At 44.3% G+C, this 12,339-nt stretch overlaps 1 protein-coding gene across 1 annotated transcript in view; it reads right to left on the bottom strand.

Moving 5' to 3' along the window:
• Nucleotides 1-12,339, bottom strand: part of LOC124032265 (low-density lipoprotein receptor-related protein 1-like) — a 265,328-nt gene that overhangs the window by 133,418 nt on the left and 119,571 nt on the right. The window contains exons 8-19 of the mRNA XM_046344528.1: nt 9,815-9,977; nt 7,906-8,128; nt 7,627-7,819; nt 7,162-7,311; nt 6,686-6,922; nt 6,246-6,425; nt 5,825-6,048; nt 5,359-5,548; nt 4,004-4,126; nt 3,590-3,730; nt 2,393-2,518; nt 1,696-1,812 (exon numbers count right to left, since the gene is read on the bottom strand). Coding sequence (XP_046200484.1) covers nt 1,696-1,812; nt 2,393-2,518; nt 3,590-3,730; nt 4,004-4,126; nt 5,359-5,548; nt 5,825-6,048; nt 6,246-6,425; nt 6,686-6,922; nt 7,162-7,311; nt 7,627-7,819; nt 7,906-8,128; nt 9,815-9,977 — 2,067 coding nt within the window. The remainder of the gene's footprint in view (nt 1-1,695; nt 1,813-2,392; nt 2,519-3,589; nt 3,731-4,003; nt 4,127-5,358; nt 5,549-5,824; nt 6,049-6,245; nt 6,426-6,685; nt 6,923-7,161; nt 7,312-7,626; nt 7,820-7,905; nt 8,129-9,814; nt 9,978-12,339) is intronic.

Here is a 12,339-nt window from a genome sequence, read left to right as displayed (position 1 = left end):
ATGACAGTAATCAGTTGCTTAGCGATGTCCTCGTCAATGTCTTCTATGAGTCTTGTTATGGTCGAGTCTGAGAGTTGCAGTCCCTTAATTTGCTTTAGGATCGGACCCTTTTTTCCCATTCTGTCCTTAAATGACATACCCAAATCTAACTGCCTGGAGCTCAGGCCCTGAAGCAAGGATATGCATATTCTTGATACTATTTGAAAGGAAACATTTTTGAAGTTTGTGTAAATGTGAAATTAATGTAGGAGAATATTACATTAGATCTGGTAAAGTTATATTTTTAAAATCATCTTTCAATTGCTAGAGAAAGGCCACAATGTATTATTCCAGTTTAGACGCAATTTAGATGTTGGCCACTAGATGTGAGCAGTGTTTGTGCAATGTTTTAGACTGATCCAATGAACTATTGCATTTCTATGCAAAATGTTGTATCAAGTCTGCCCAAATGTGCCTAATTGGTTTATTGACACATTTTCAAGTTCATAACTGTGCACTCTCCTATAGCATGGTATTGTTTCACTGTAATACCTACTGTAAATTGGATAGTGCAGTTAGATTAACAAGAATCTAAGTGTTCTGCCCATATCAGATATGTCTATGTCCTGGGAAATGTTCTTGTTGCTTATAACCTCATGCTAATCACATTAGTGCACGTTAGCTCAACTGTCCCATGGGGGGGGTCACCGATCCTGTAGAGGTTTTAAAATAGCATACAATATTTCGGCTGAGGCCAAAAAACATTATTTGACAATCTTTGCGTCTGTGAAGGCCTTGTTTCTCGCAAGTATCCATGTAATCTAATATGTTGCCTCTGTGCTTTTCTCTGCAACAGTGCCAGATCTGGCCACCATTTGTTGTTGTCCTTTGAGCTGTCCTTTGAGTTGTGACATTTGGTTGTTTCTCATTTTGCTTTGTGGTGGATATGTTTTGTCAAAGTGGACATGGTGTGACTGGGAATGTCGCTCTAAATTTGCTCGTTAAAAACAATTGACTGCCTTCTGGCAAATAAAACAAAGTGAGCTTGTCCCATCATGCAGTATCAAAAAATACTTGTCTGTCCATTTCCCTTTGAACTTTCTGTGTTCTTCTTGAATTGACCGCATCCTTCTCTAGCCACCAGAACCATGTTTGCTACGTTATCGAGCTGCATTTCCCGGCCTGCCATCTTCCTGTTTTTCTTGGTTCTCCAGTGGTTGTTTGTTCATAGCTGTCAAGATGTTCTCCAGCTTTTCCCCCTCGTTTTCATTGTCAATAGATGTATTTTTATTTTTTACAATAAATCATCCCATGTCGACCAAACTGTAAAATTAGCTAGTAGCAAACTGATATGTATCGGTCGCTGAACAGTTGCATTCTATTTCGGCAAACGTTTTATTTTGGCCTTTCTGTTTAACAGCTGTGCTATACTGCTATCTATCTGCCACCCAGGGAACAATTGACAAATTCAATTAAATGATTCAGGCCAGCATTAAACACATTGAATTGAAATTGTATCATTGCTATGTATTATGAATGGAAAATCACAGCGAGCCGCAAGAGTTCCTGCGGTCGCGCAATGAGTACCACTGGGCTAAAGCATAAATACATCTGGTGATCAGGCTTCAGGTATAGTGAGAAGAATTTCCAACGAAACACCAACCGAGCAAAATATAGAATGCTACAGAGGTGATGTGTGATGAGATAAGGACCCACCACAGGAGTCCGGCTCATCAGAACGGTCCCCACAGTCATCATCCAGGTCACATGTCCAGGAAGTGGGGATGCAGCGCCCACTGGCACACGCATACTGGTTGGGTGGGCACGTACGAGCTTGAAAGGGGTGGAAGATAATAGCATTATAGAGAGATGGGAAAGGTGTGTGTGTGTGTGTGTGTGTGTGTGTGTGTGTGTGTGTGTGTGTGTGTGTGTGTGTGTGTGTGTGTGTGTGTGTGTGTGTGTGTGTGTGTGTGTGTGTGTGTGTGTGTGTGTGTGTGTGTGTGTGTGTGTGTGTGTGCAGTGTTGAGGAGTAGTTAACTACATGCAGTTCAACTAATAATGTAACTACAATTTGCAGTAGCTTGGTGGTAGTTAAAATTCCAATATTGGTAGTGTTTCCAGTAGTTAATGACTGTTTTGCCATGTAGCGGTGTAGCTAACTACAGGGACTACACACTACTGTTTTACCATGTAGCTAACTACTGGAACTACACACTACTGTTTTACCATGTAGCGGTGTAGCTAACTACAGGAACTACACACTACTGTTTTACCATGTAGCGGTGTAGCTAACTACAGGAACTACACACTACTGTTTTGTGCAAAAATAATAGAAAATACAGGTGAAGTAGGCATCCGACCATAGTTTTTGTGTTCAATGGGCTAAATTACACATTATGTTAATTTTGTGTACCTGAGCAGGTGGTATTGGACTCATCCTCATCGTTTCCACAGTCATTGTCCCCGTCACAAAGCCATCGCAGGGGGATACAACGGTTATTCTGGCACTTGAACCGGTCCGATGGACACGTGTGCAGGTCTGGAGGAGAGAAAAGAAAGACAGTAGGATTAGAATGTTAGAATTAGAATGTAAGATCAATATAATTAAAACATTAGAATAAGAATGTAAGATCAATAGAATTAGAATGTTAGAATTAGAATGTAAGATCAATAGAATTAGAATGTAAGATCAATAGAATAAGAATGTAAGATCAACAGAATTCAAATGTAAGATCAATAGAATTAGAACATTAGAATTAGAATGTAAGATCAATAGAATTAAAACACTGGAATTAGAATGTTAGATAAATAGAATTAGAACATTAGAATTAGAATGTTAGATCAATAGAATTACAACATTAGAATTAGAATGTAAGATGTTTAGAATTAGAACATTAGAATTATAATGTAAGATCAATAGAATTAGAACATTATAATTAGAATGTAAGATCAATAGAATTAGAACATTAAAATTAGAATGTAAGATTAATAGAATTAGAACATTAGAATTAGAATGTAAGATCAATAGAATTAGAACATTAGTATTAGAATGTAAGATCAATAGAATTAGAACATTAGAATTAGAATGTAAGATCATTAGAATTAGAATGTAAGATCAATAGAATTAGAACATGTTTTTACAGTATCTCTACAAGAGGGACTGTGTCACAAAGGAGTCTCCTATAACTGGCCTAATATAAGGGGATTTTCAATAACTGTAAGTTCATAAAGCTGACATGACACATCTATAAGCACATTATGTTTTAGGATGATGGAGGTTCTGCTGCTCCGACTGCTCTGTCATGCACTGGAAGTGGAACTTTCATGTATACACAGAGAAATCCTAGTTTTACTAATTGTCACATGAAGAGAGAGATAGATGGAGAAACTATGGGCCTATTTAACAGTCAATAGATATTTAAAATTTAATTGATGCATGTTTCAAAGAAGAGGCAGTATTAGTGCTGGATCAGTTCTGCTGCTGCTCCTACTCAGCTCATGATTCTTAAATGTGCATGTCATGCATTGTTGTTATTGTTGTTGCTGTTGTTGTTGTGTGTGTGTGTTGCTCAGTAACCACGGCGAAGGAGTGGGGAGTGACACTACTCACGGCAGAGCTCAGGCGCCTCGTCGCTGTTGTCCAAACAGTCGTTGTCACCGTCACACTTCCATCGCTCCTGGATACAGCGGTTGTTCTTACAGGCAAACTCTCCGGGCTGACACTGAGGAGGAGGGATGTAGGTGGGGTTGGCTAGGGAGAGAGAGAGAGAGTGAGGAAAGGAGAAGACTGTTACGGACACTCTAGTAGAGCAACGTCTCTTAATGTCAGCTGTTCATATTCGGGAAATATGGGATGCATTTATCTACTTATGAGGGCTATTAGAACCAATTCAGCTGAAGAAAGCAGGTATGAGACATTCGTTTCTCCACTCACCAGCTTAAACATGGACATTCCATACAGCATCACAGATCAACTTAAAATAATATTTTAACATATTCTAATTGAGACCATCCCAATGCATACCTTTACAGGTGACATTGTCGTCATGCAGTATCTGGTCGTCAGCACAGCCACAGGACCTGCCATCAGGGATAGCCAGACACAGACTGCTGCAACCACCGTTTTTCACACGACACAGGTTGGTGCCTATTGAAACACCAACAGAAGACAGGCAGACAGGGCCGTTAGCATTGTTACCAAGCTCATTTCCTATTTGGGCCATTAAAGTACTCATTTATTCATGCATTCATTAATTCACATCTAGGCTAGCTAAATCACTGACACATTATAACCTTTTACGAAATTTGACAAGAAGTTTTGGCATGTTATGATGACACTTTATGACTTGCTTGTTCACTGTCTTGTATAGTGTTACCTAGTGTCACCCATATAGTGTTACCTAGTGTCACTCATATAGTGTTACCTAGTGTCACCCATATAGTGTTACCTAGTGTCACCCATATAGTGTTACCTAGTGTCAGCAATATAGTGTTACCTAGTGTCAGCAATATAGTGTTACCTAGTGTCAGCAATATAGTGTTACCTAGTGTCACCCATATAGTGTTACCTAGTGTCACCCATATAGTGTTACCTAGTGTCACCCATATAGTGTTACCTAGTGTCACCCTATATAGTGTTACCTAGTGTCACCCATATAGTGTTACCTAGTGTCACCCATATAGTGTTACCTAGTGTCACCCATATAGTGTTACCTAGTGTTACCCATATAGTGTTACCTAGTGTTCAGTGCAATATAGTGTTACCTAGTGTCACCCATATAGTGTTACCTAGTGTCACCCATATAGTGTTACCTAGTGTCACCCTAGTGTCACCCATATAGTGTTACCTAGTGTCACCCATATAGTGTTACCTAGTGTCACCCATATAGTGTTACCTAGTGTTACCTAGTGTTACCCAATATAGTTACCTAGTGTCACCCTAGTGTTACCTAGTGTCACCCATATAGTGTTACCTAGTTCACCTACAGTGTTACCTAGTGTCACCCATATAGTGTTACCTAGTGTCACCCATATAGTGTTACCTAGTGTTACCCATATAGTGTTACCTAGTGTTACCAGTGTCAATATAGTGTTACCTAGTGTCATATAGTGTTACCTAGTGTCATATAGTGTTACCTAGTGTTACCCTAGTAGTGTGCACATATAGTGTTACCTAGTGTTACCTAGTGTCACCCCTAGTGTATAGTGTTACCTAGTGTCACCCATATAGTGTTACCTGGTGTTACCCATATAGTGTTACCTAGTGTTACCTAGTGTCACCCATATAGTGTTACCTAGTGTTACCCATATAGTGTTACCTAGTGTTACCTATATAGAGTTACCTAGCATTATCCATATAGTACTTTCCATTAAAGTTACCTTGCTGCTGGTGAGCGTCATACACGCGGATCTCGAAGAGGGGTGGTCGTTCATTTCGGAGCAGCGTGACAGTGCTGGTGGTGGTGTCCAGTTTGAAGATGCTGCCGCCACGGTACTCGTTCCAAAACAGGAAGTGCTTGTAGTGACACAAGCCGAAGGCGTGGTTCAGCTCACTTCCCTCATACACCATCTGACCAATGAGAGAGAGAAAATTATCATACAACATAGATCATGACCCCTGGTCATGGTGAAAGTCAAAAGCATAGAAGCCTCTTTTTTATATATACATTTTGGGAGTATTTGCTGACACTTGATTTAGACAGTTTGGCAATCAGATGGGATATAGGCAGGTGGGAGAAACAGTAGGAGTGTGGATGTGGGGATTGAACCTCAGTCTCTGGTGGGGAGATGTGTACATGTGTGATCATTAGGGTTAGGTCTAGGCTTAGTAAGCAGTCTAACTGACCTTGCGCTCTGTGGTGTTGAGGTAAACCATCTCGATGCGGTCGTAGTATGCATCCACCCAGTACAGGACACCCTGCGGGATGTCCAGACTCAGGCCGTTGGGCCACAACACTGTCTTACTGGTCAGCAGGACCTGGTCATGCGAACCGTCCATCCATGCCTTCTTGATCTTCCCTCGGTTAGTCTTCTTGGGGTCCTCCTCCCAGTCTGTCCAGTACATCCACCTGGAACACAATCACACGTTCTGTTAGAGCATTACTACGTTTGCAAACTGCAAGTAACTTTCCTGAAATTCACAGGTTTTCCAGAAATCCCCCAAAAAGTGTTCCCCCAGGAATCCTCCTGGGAGAGATGGATACTATAGCTACTATAGTGAGATGGATACTATAGCAATAGAACATAAGGAGGGCATAATGTCTGACCCGTGCTGGGGTCCACGACGATGGCGCGAGGGTGGGTCATCTTGCCCTCAATGAGGGTCTTGCGTGTCTGAGAGGCCTTCTCCAACCTGGCCACACTGATGGTCTTCATGGGCCCGTCGTCTGTCCAGTATAGGTTACCTGCCATCCAGTCTACCGCTATCCCCTCCACGGTGTGGATGCCTGAAGGAAGGAAAGGGGGGAAGGGACAGAAGGATAGAGAGAGGGAGAGAGCGGGAAAGAGCGAGAGTGACTTTCTACTAGGGCTTGGTATTGGCAGGGACCTTTGTATCACAATTCCTAGGTAGCTATCTGATATATCTCGTGATTCTATATGCATCAGAGTTCTATATGAATTGCGATTTGATTTTGTAATAGGGTGGAACAGAGGGTTGTTGTAAAGCATTTCATGTGAAACACTATGGTACCAGATCAGTCCTCACCATCCTTCAGGATGGTGTCTCTCTCGGTGCCGTCGATCTTCTGCCGTCCAATTATATAACTCACGGCGTCAGCGAAGTAGACGAATTCGCTCTCGGCGTGGAAGTCCAGCGCCCGCGGGTTCATCAGGTTCTCAATGGGGATCATGTACTCGTCTGGGACTTTGGCATTCATGTCCATGCCACGGATGATGCCAGGGCGGCCCTTACCGTACACCAGGAACAACTCATGTTCAGGTTCTGCAGAGGGAATATCAGAAAACATTCCATCATTGTCATGTCGTGGTTATATAAATGGTACATTTTTTTTACTTCGAGAAATTATATTCAACTCATATTGCTACTACATAAATTGCAGGTCTGTTCTGTATGGAGTTCAATGCTGAGCTGAGATGTGCTGTTGTGTGTGATTTCCATGCTATACTCAGTGTATGGCATTCAATTAAATTAATTTCAATTCAAACTTAGAAAGTACTCACTCTTGCAGGACTTCCCATCGCTGCCCAGGCTGAATCCAGAGCGACAGCGGCAGGTCCAGGTCTTGTGGCTGTTCCCCAGCAGACAGAGGTCTGAGCAGCCTCCTGGCTTCTTAAACTGGTCCGGGGCACACGCATGACTCTTCTCTCTCACTGGGCACCAGCGGACAAGAGAGGGGTCAAGGGGCAGTGGTCAGAAGTGAATGATCAGCACTAGGCACCAACATGGCTACACAGACAGATAGATACTCTTCTGGACTCCTCCAGCTAGGATGTTAGGAAAACGGTACCATCATTTTGCTGCCCTAGGCCTGTACCTAGATGGAGGTTGGCGTGTCTGGTGGTACACGTGCAGGGCTGGAACAAAAACCTGTGCACACTACGTTCCAAACTTCATGGCAAAGATTGTCCAATTCCTACAGCGGCTGTTCTGGATACATGCATGGGGGTTTGTGGGTGTGAAATTACCTGGGGGTTGGCGTCTCTGATGGTACACGTGCAGGGCGGCGCCGCGGTCCACCCTGGTAACCACTGTGTAGTCAGAGGAGTTGAAACGGTTGATCCGGATCACACTGGTCTTAGCGGGGTTTAGGTTGCCTTCGTCTGAGTTGGTGGCGTACAGGTAGTTCTCAAACACCGTCAGCCCATAAAGGTGTTCAATCTAACAGAATAACAACAGAAACACAGTCCGAGTTGGTGTCTGTATGTGTATTGTGTATGTGTGTATGTGCGTGTGTGTGTCCTCACCAGCAGGCCCTGTATGATGGTGTGTCTGTTCTTGCCTTCGTAGTCCACCACCTCTACGTAGTCCAGGTAGGCATCAGCCCAGTAGACCAGCCTGTTGACCAGGTCCAGGGTGATACCGTGGGGGAACACGATCTTACTATCCACCAGCTTGGTCCGGTTCTGACCGTCCATGTCACAACGCTCCACCTTGGGAGTTTGACCATAGTCCGTGAAGAATACCTTCCTGTAGGGAGCGAGGTGAGGTAGAGGAGCGAGGGGAGGTAGAGGAGCAAAGGGAGGTAGAGGAGCAAGGGGTGGTAGATGAGCGAGGGGAGGTAGAGGAGCAAAGGGAGGTAGAGGAGCGAAGGGAAGTAGAGGAGCGAAGGGAGGTAGAGGAGAGAGGGGATGTAGAGGAGTGAAGGGAGGTAGATGAGCAAGGAGAGGTAGAGGAGCAAGGGGTGGTAGAGGAGCAAAGAGAGGTAGAGGAGCAAGGGGAGGTAGAGGAGCAAGGGGTGGTAGAGGAGCAAGGGGAGGTAGAGGAGCAAAGGGAGGTAGAGGAGCAAGGGGAGGTAGAGGAGCAAGGGGAGGTAGAGGAGCAAGGGGTGGTAGAGGAGCAAAGAGAGGTAGAGGAGCAAGGGGAGGTAGAGGAGCAAGGGGAGGTAGATGAGCAAGGGGTGGTAGAGGAGCAAGGGGAGGTAGAGGAGCAAGGGGAGGTAGAGGAGCAAGGGGAGGTAGAGGAGCAAGGGGAGGTAGAGGAGCAAAGGGAGGTAGAGGAGCAAGGGGAGGTAGAGGAGCAAGGGGAGGTAGAGGAGCGAGGGGAGGTAGAGGAGCGAGGGGAGGTAGAGGAGCAAAGGGAGGTAGAGGAGCAAGGGAGGTAGAGGAGCGAAGGGAGGTAGAGGAGTGAAGGGAGGTAGAGGAGAGAGGGGAGGTAGAGGAGAGAGGGGAGGTAGAGGAGTGAAGGGAGGTAGAGGAGCGAAGGGAGGTAGAGGAGCGAAGGGAGGTAGAGGAAAGGGAGGTAGAGAAGCGAAGGGAGGTTGAAAAGCAAGGGGAGGTGGAGGAGTGAAGGGAGGTAGAGAAGCGAAGGGAGGTAGAGGAGTGAAGGGAGGTAGAGGAGAGAGGGGAGGTAGAGGAGAGAGGGGAGGTAGAGGAGTGAAGGGAGGTAGAGGAGCGAAGGGAGGTAGAGGAGCGAGGGGAGGTAGAGGAGCGAAGGGAGGTAGAGGAGCAAAGGAAGGTAGAGGAGAGAGGGGAGGTAGAGGAGAGAGGGGAGGTAGAGGAGTGAGGGGAGGTAGAGGAGCGAAGGGAGGTAGAGGAGCAAAGGGAGGTAGAGGAAAGGGAGGTAGAGGAGCAAAGGGAGGTAGAGGAGCAAAGGGAGGTAGAGGAAAGGGAGGTAGAGGAGCGAACGGAGGTAGAGGAGTGTGTGGGGATATTAAATTGAGGAAAGGGAGGGCTGACCGCATTATAATGTACTTCTTCAATTTATATTTGACCCCTCACATTCAAGATGCACCAAACCATTTTGACGTGCCAGCATCAACAAGGGTAAGTGATCATGCATGTTGCATGTGTGTGTACGTCTTAGAGGAGGAAGTGTTCTGACTGACTAAGGGCTGGGTGGGCAGTCACCAGACTGACTAAGGGCTGGGTGGGCAGTCACCTGACTGACTAAGGGCTGGGTGGGCAGTCACCTGACTGACTAAGGGCTGGGTGGGCAGTCACCTGACTGACTAAGGGCTGGGTGGGCAGTCACCTGACTGACTAAGGGCTGGGTGGGCAGTCACCTGACTGACTAAGGGCTGGGTGGGCAGTCACCTGACTGACTAAGAGCTGGGTGGGCAGTGAACTGACCAGAAGGAACAAGGGGAAGTACACAAGAAAGCATCTCAGGGCACTTCTTAGGGGTCTCTGGGGTTGTTATCGGGGTAGTGCTCACCCCATGAGGGGGTCCAGGGCGATGCCTTTAGGGTTGTAGAGCTCCTGATCCAGCAGAGTGACACACGTCTGGCCGTCAACATTGCACACAAATATACGATCGTCCACGTTGTCCTCAAAGTAGAAGTTTCCTGTCAGCCAGTCAATAGCCATCTGCTCCACATCTGGTGGGATACAGAAAAGAGGTTACAGTGCAAAAGTATTCATCCCCTTTGGTATTTTCCTATTTTGTTGCACTACAACCTGTAATTTAAATAGATTTTTATTTGGATTTCATGTAATGGACAAAATATTCAAAATTGGTGAAATGAAATTTTTTTTAAAACTTGTTTCAATTTTATTAATTTTTTTTAAACCGGAAAAGTGGTGCGTGCATATGTATGCACTCCCTTTGCTATGAAGCCCCTAAATAAGATCTGGTGCAACCAATTACCTTCAGAAGTCACATAATGAATTAAATAAAGTCCACATGTGTGCAATCTAAGTGTCACAAGATCTCAGGGTATATATACACCTGTTCTGAAAGGCCCCAGAGTCTGCAATACCACTAAGCAAGGGGCGCCACCAAGCAAGCAGCACCATGAAGACCAATGAGCTCTCCAAACAGGTCAGGGACAAAGTTGTGGAGAAGTACAGATCAGGGTTGGGTTATAAAAAATATAAGAAACTTTGAACATCCCACGGAGCACCATTAAATCCATTATTAAAAAATGGAAAGAATATGGCACCACAACAAACCTGCCAAGTGAAGGCCGCCCACCAAAAATCGCGGACCAAGCAAGGAGGACATTAATCAGAGAGGCAACAAAGAGACCAAAGATAACCCTGAAGGAGCTGCAAAGATCCACAGCGGAGATTGGAGTACCTGTCTATAGGACCACTTTAAGCCGTACACTCCACAAAGCTGGGCTTTACGGAGGAGTGGCCAGAAAAAAGCCATAACTTAAATAAAAAAATAAGCAAACACATTTCGTGTTTGCCAAAAGGCATGTGGGGGACTCCCCAAACATATGGAAGATGGTAATCTGGTCAGATGAGACTAAAATGTACCTTTTGGCCATCAAGGTAAATGCTATGTCTGGCACAAACCCAACCACTCTCATCACCCCGAGAACACCAGTGAAGCATGGTGGTGGCAGCATCATGCTGTGGGGATGTTTTTCATCGGCAGGGAAACTGGTCAGAATTGAAGGATTCATGGATGGCGCTAAATACTTCCAGAGATTTGAGACTGGGACAGAGGTTCACCTTCCATCAGAACATTGACACTAAGCACACTGCTAAAGCAACACTCAAATGGTTTAAGGGGACATATTTAAATGTCTTGGAATGGCCTAGTCAAAGCCCAGACCTCAATCCAATTGAGAATCTGTGGTATGACTTAATAAAGATTGCTTGTAAATAAATAAATAAATAATAAAGATTGTAATAAAGATTGTACACCAGCGGAACCCATCCAACTTGAAGGAGCTGGATCAGTTTTGCCTTGAAGAATGGGCAAAAATCCCAGTGGCTAGATGTGCCAAGCTTATATGTGCTACAAAAGGTGGCTCTACAAAGTATTGACTTTGGGGGGTGAATAGTTATGCACACTCAAGTTTTCTGTTTAAAAAATAACAATTCTAGTTTGTTTTACAATAAAAAATATTTTGCATCTTCAAAGTGGTAGGCATGTTGTGTAAATGAAATGATACAAGCCCCTCAAAATATATTTTAATTCCATGTTGTAAGGCAACAAAATAGGCTAAATGCCAAGGGGGGTGAATACTTTCTCAAGGCACTGTTAGTATGTGGGTGATACAGGCAGAGAGATGTTTTTATTATTTTGGAACTTTTGTGAGTGTAATGTTTATTATCTACTTCACTTGCTTTGGCAATGTTAACATATGTTTCTCATGCCAATAAAGCCCTTAAATTGAATTGAATAGAATTGAGAGGAGAGCAAGAGAGTTCGAGAGAGAAGGCAACACAATTGGCAACACAATTTGACCCAACCAAATCATGAGAAAACAAAAAGATAATTACTTGACACATTGGAAAGAATTAACAAAAAAACAGAGCAAACAGAGCAAAAATGCTATTTGGCCCTAAACAGAGAGAACACAGTGGCACAATACCTGACCACTGTGACTGACCCAAACCTAAGGAAAGCTTTGACTATGTACAGACTCAGTGAGCATAGCCTTGCTATTGAGAAAGGCCGCCGTAGGCAGACATGGCTCTCAAGAGAAGACAGGCTTTGTGCTCACTACCCACAAAATGCGGTGGAAACTGAGCTGCACTTCCTAACCTCCTGCCAAATGTATGACCATATTAGAGACACATATTTCCTTCAGATTACACAGATCCACAAATAATTTGAAAACAAACCCAATTTTGATGAAATCCCATATATACTGGGTGAAATTCCACAGTGTGCCATCACAGCAGCAAGATTTGTGACCTGTTGCCACAAGAAAAGGGCAACCAGTGAAGAACAAACACCATTGTAAATACAACCCATATTTATGCTTATTTATACGTAAT

Source organism: Oncorhynchus gorbuscha, linkage group LG03, assembly GCF_021184085.1.
Source record: "Oncorhynchus gorbuscha isolate QuinsamMale2020 ecotype Even-year linkage group LG03, OgorEven_v1.0, whole genome shotgun sequence".
NCBI lineage: Eukaryota > Metazoa > Chordata > Actinopteri > Salmoniformes > Salmonidae > Oncorhynchus > Oncorhynchus gorbuscha.
This window is presented reverse-complemented; position numbering and strand designations above follow the sequence as displayed.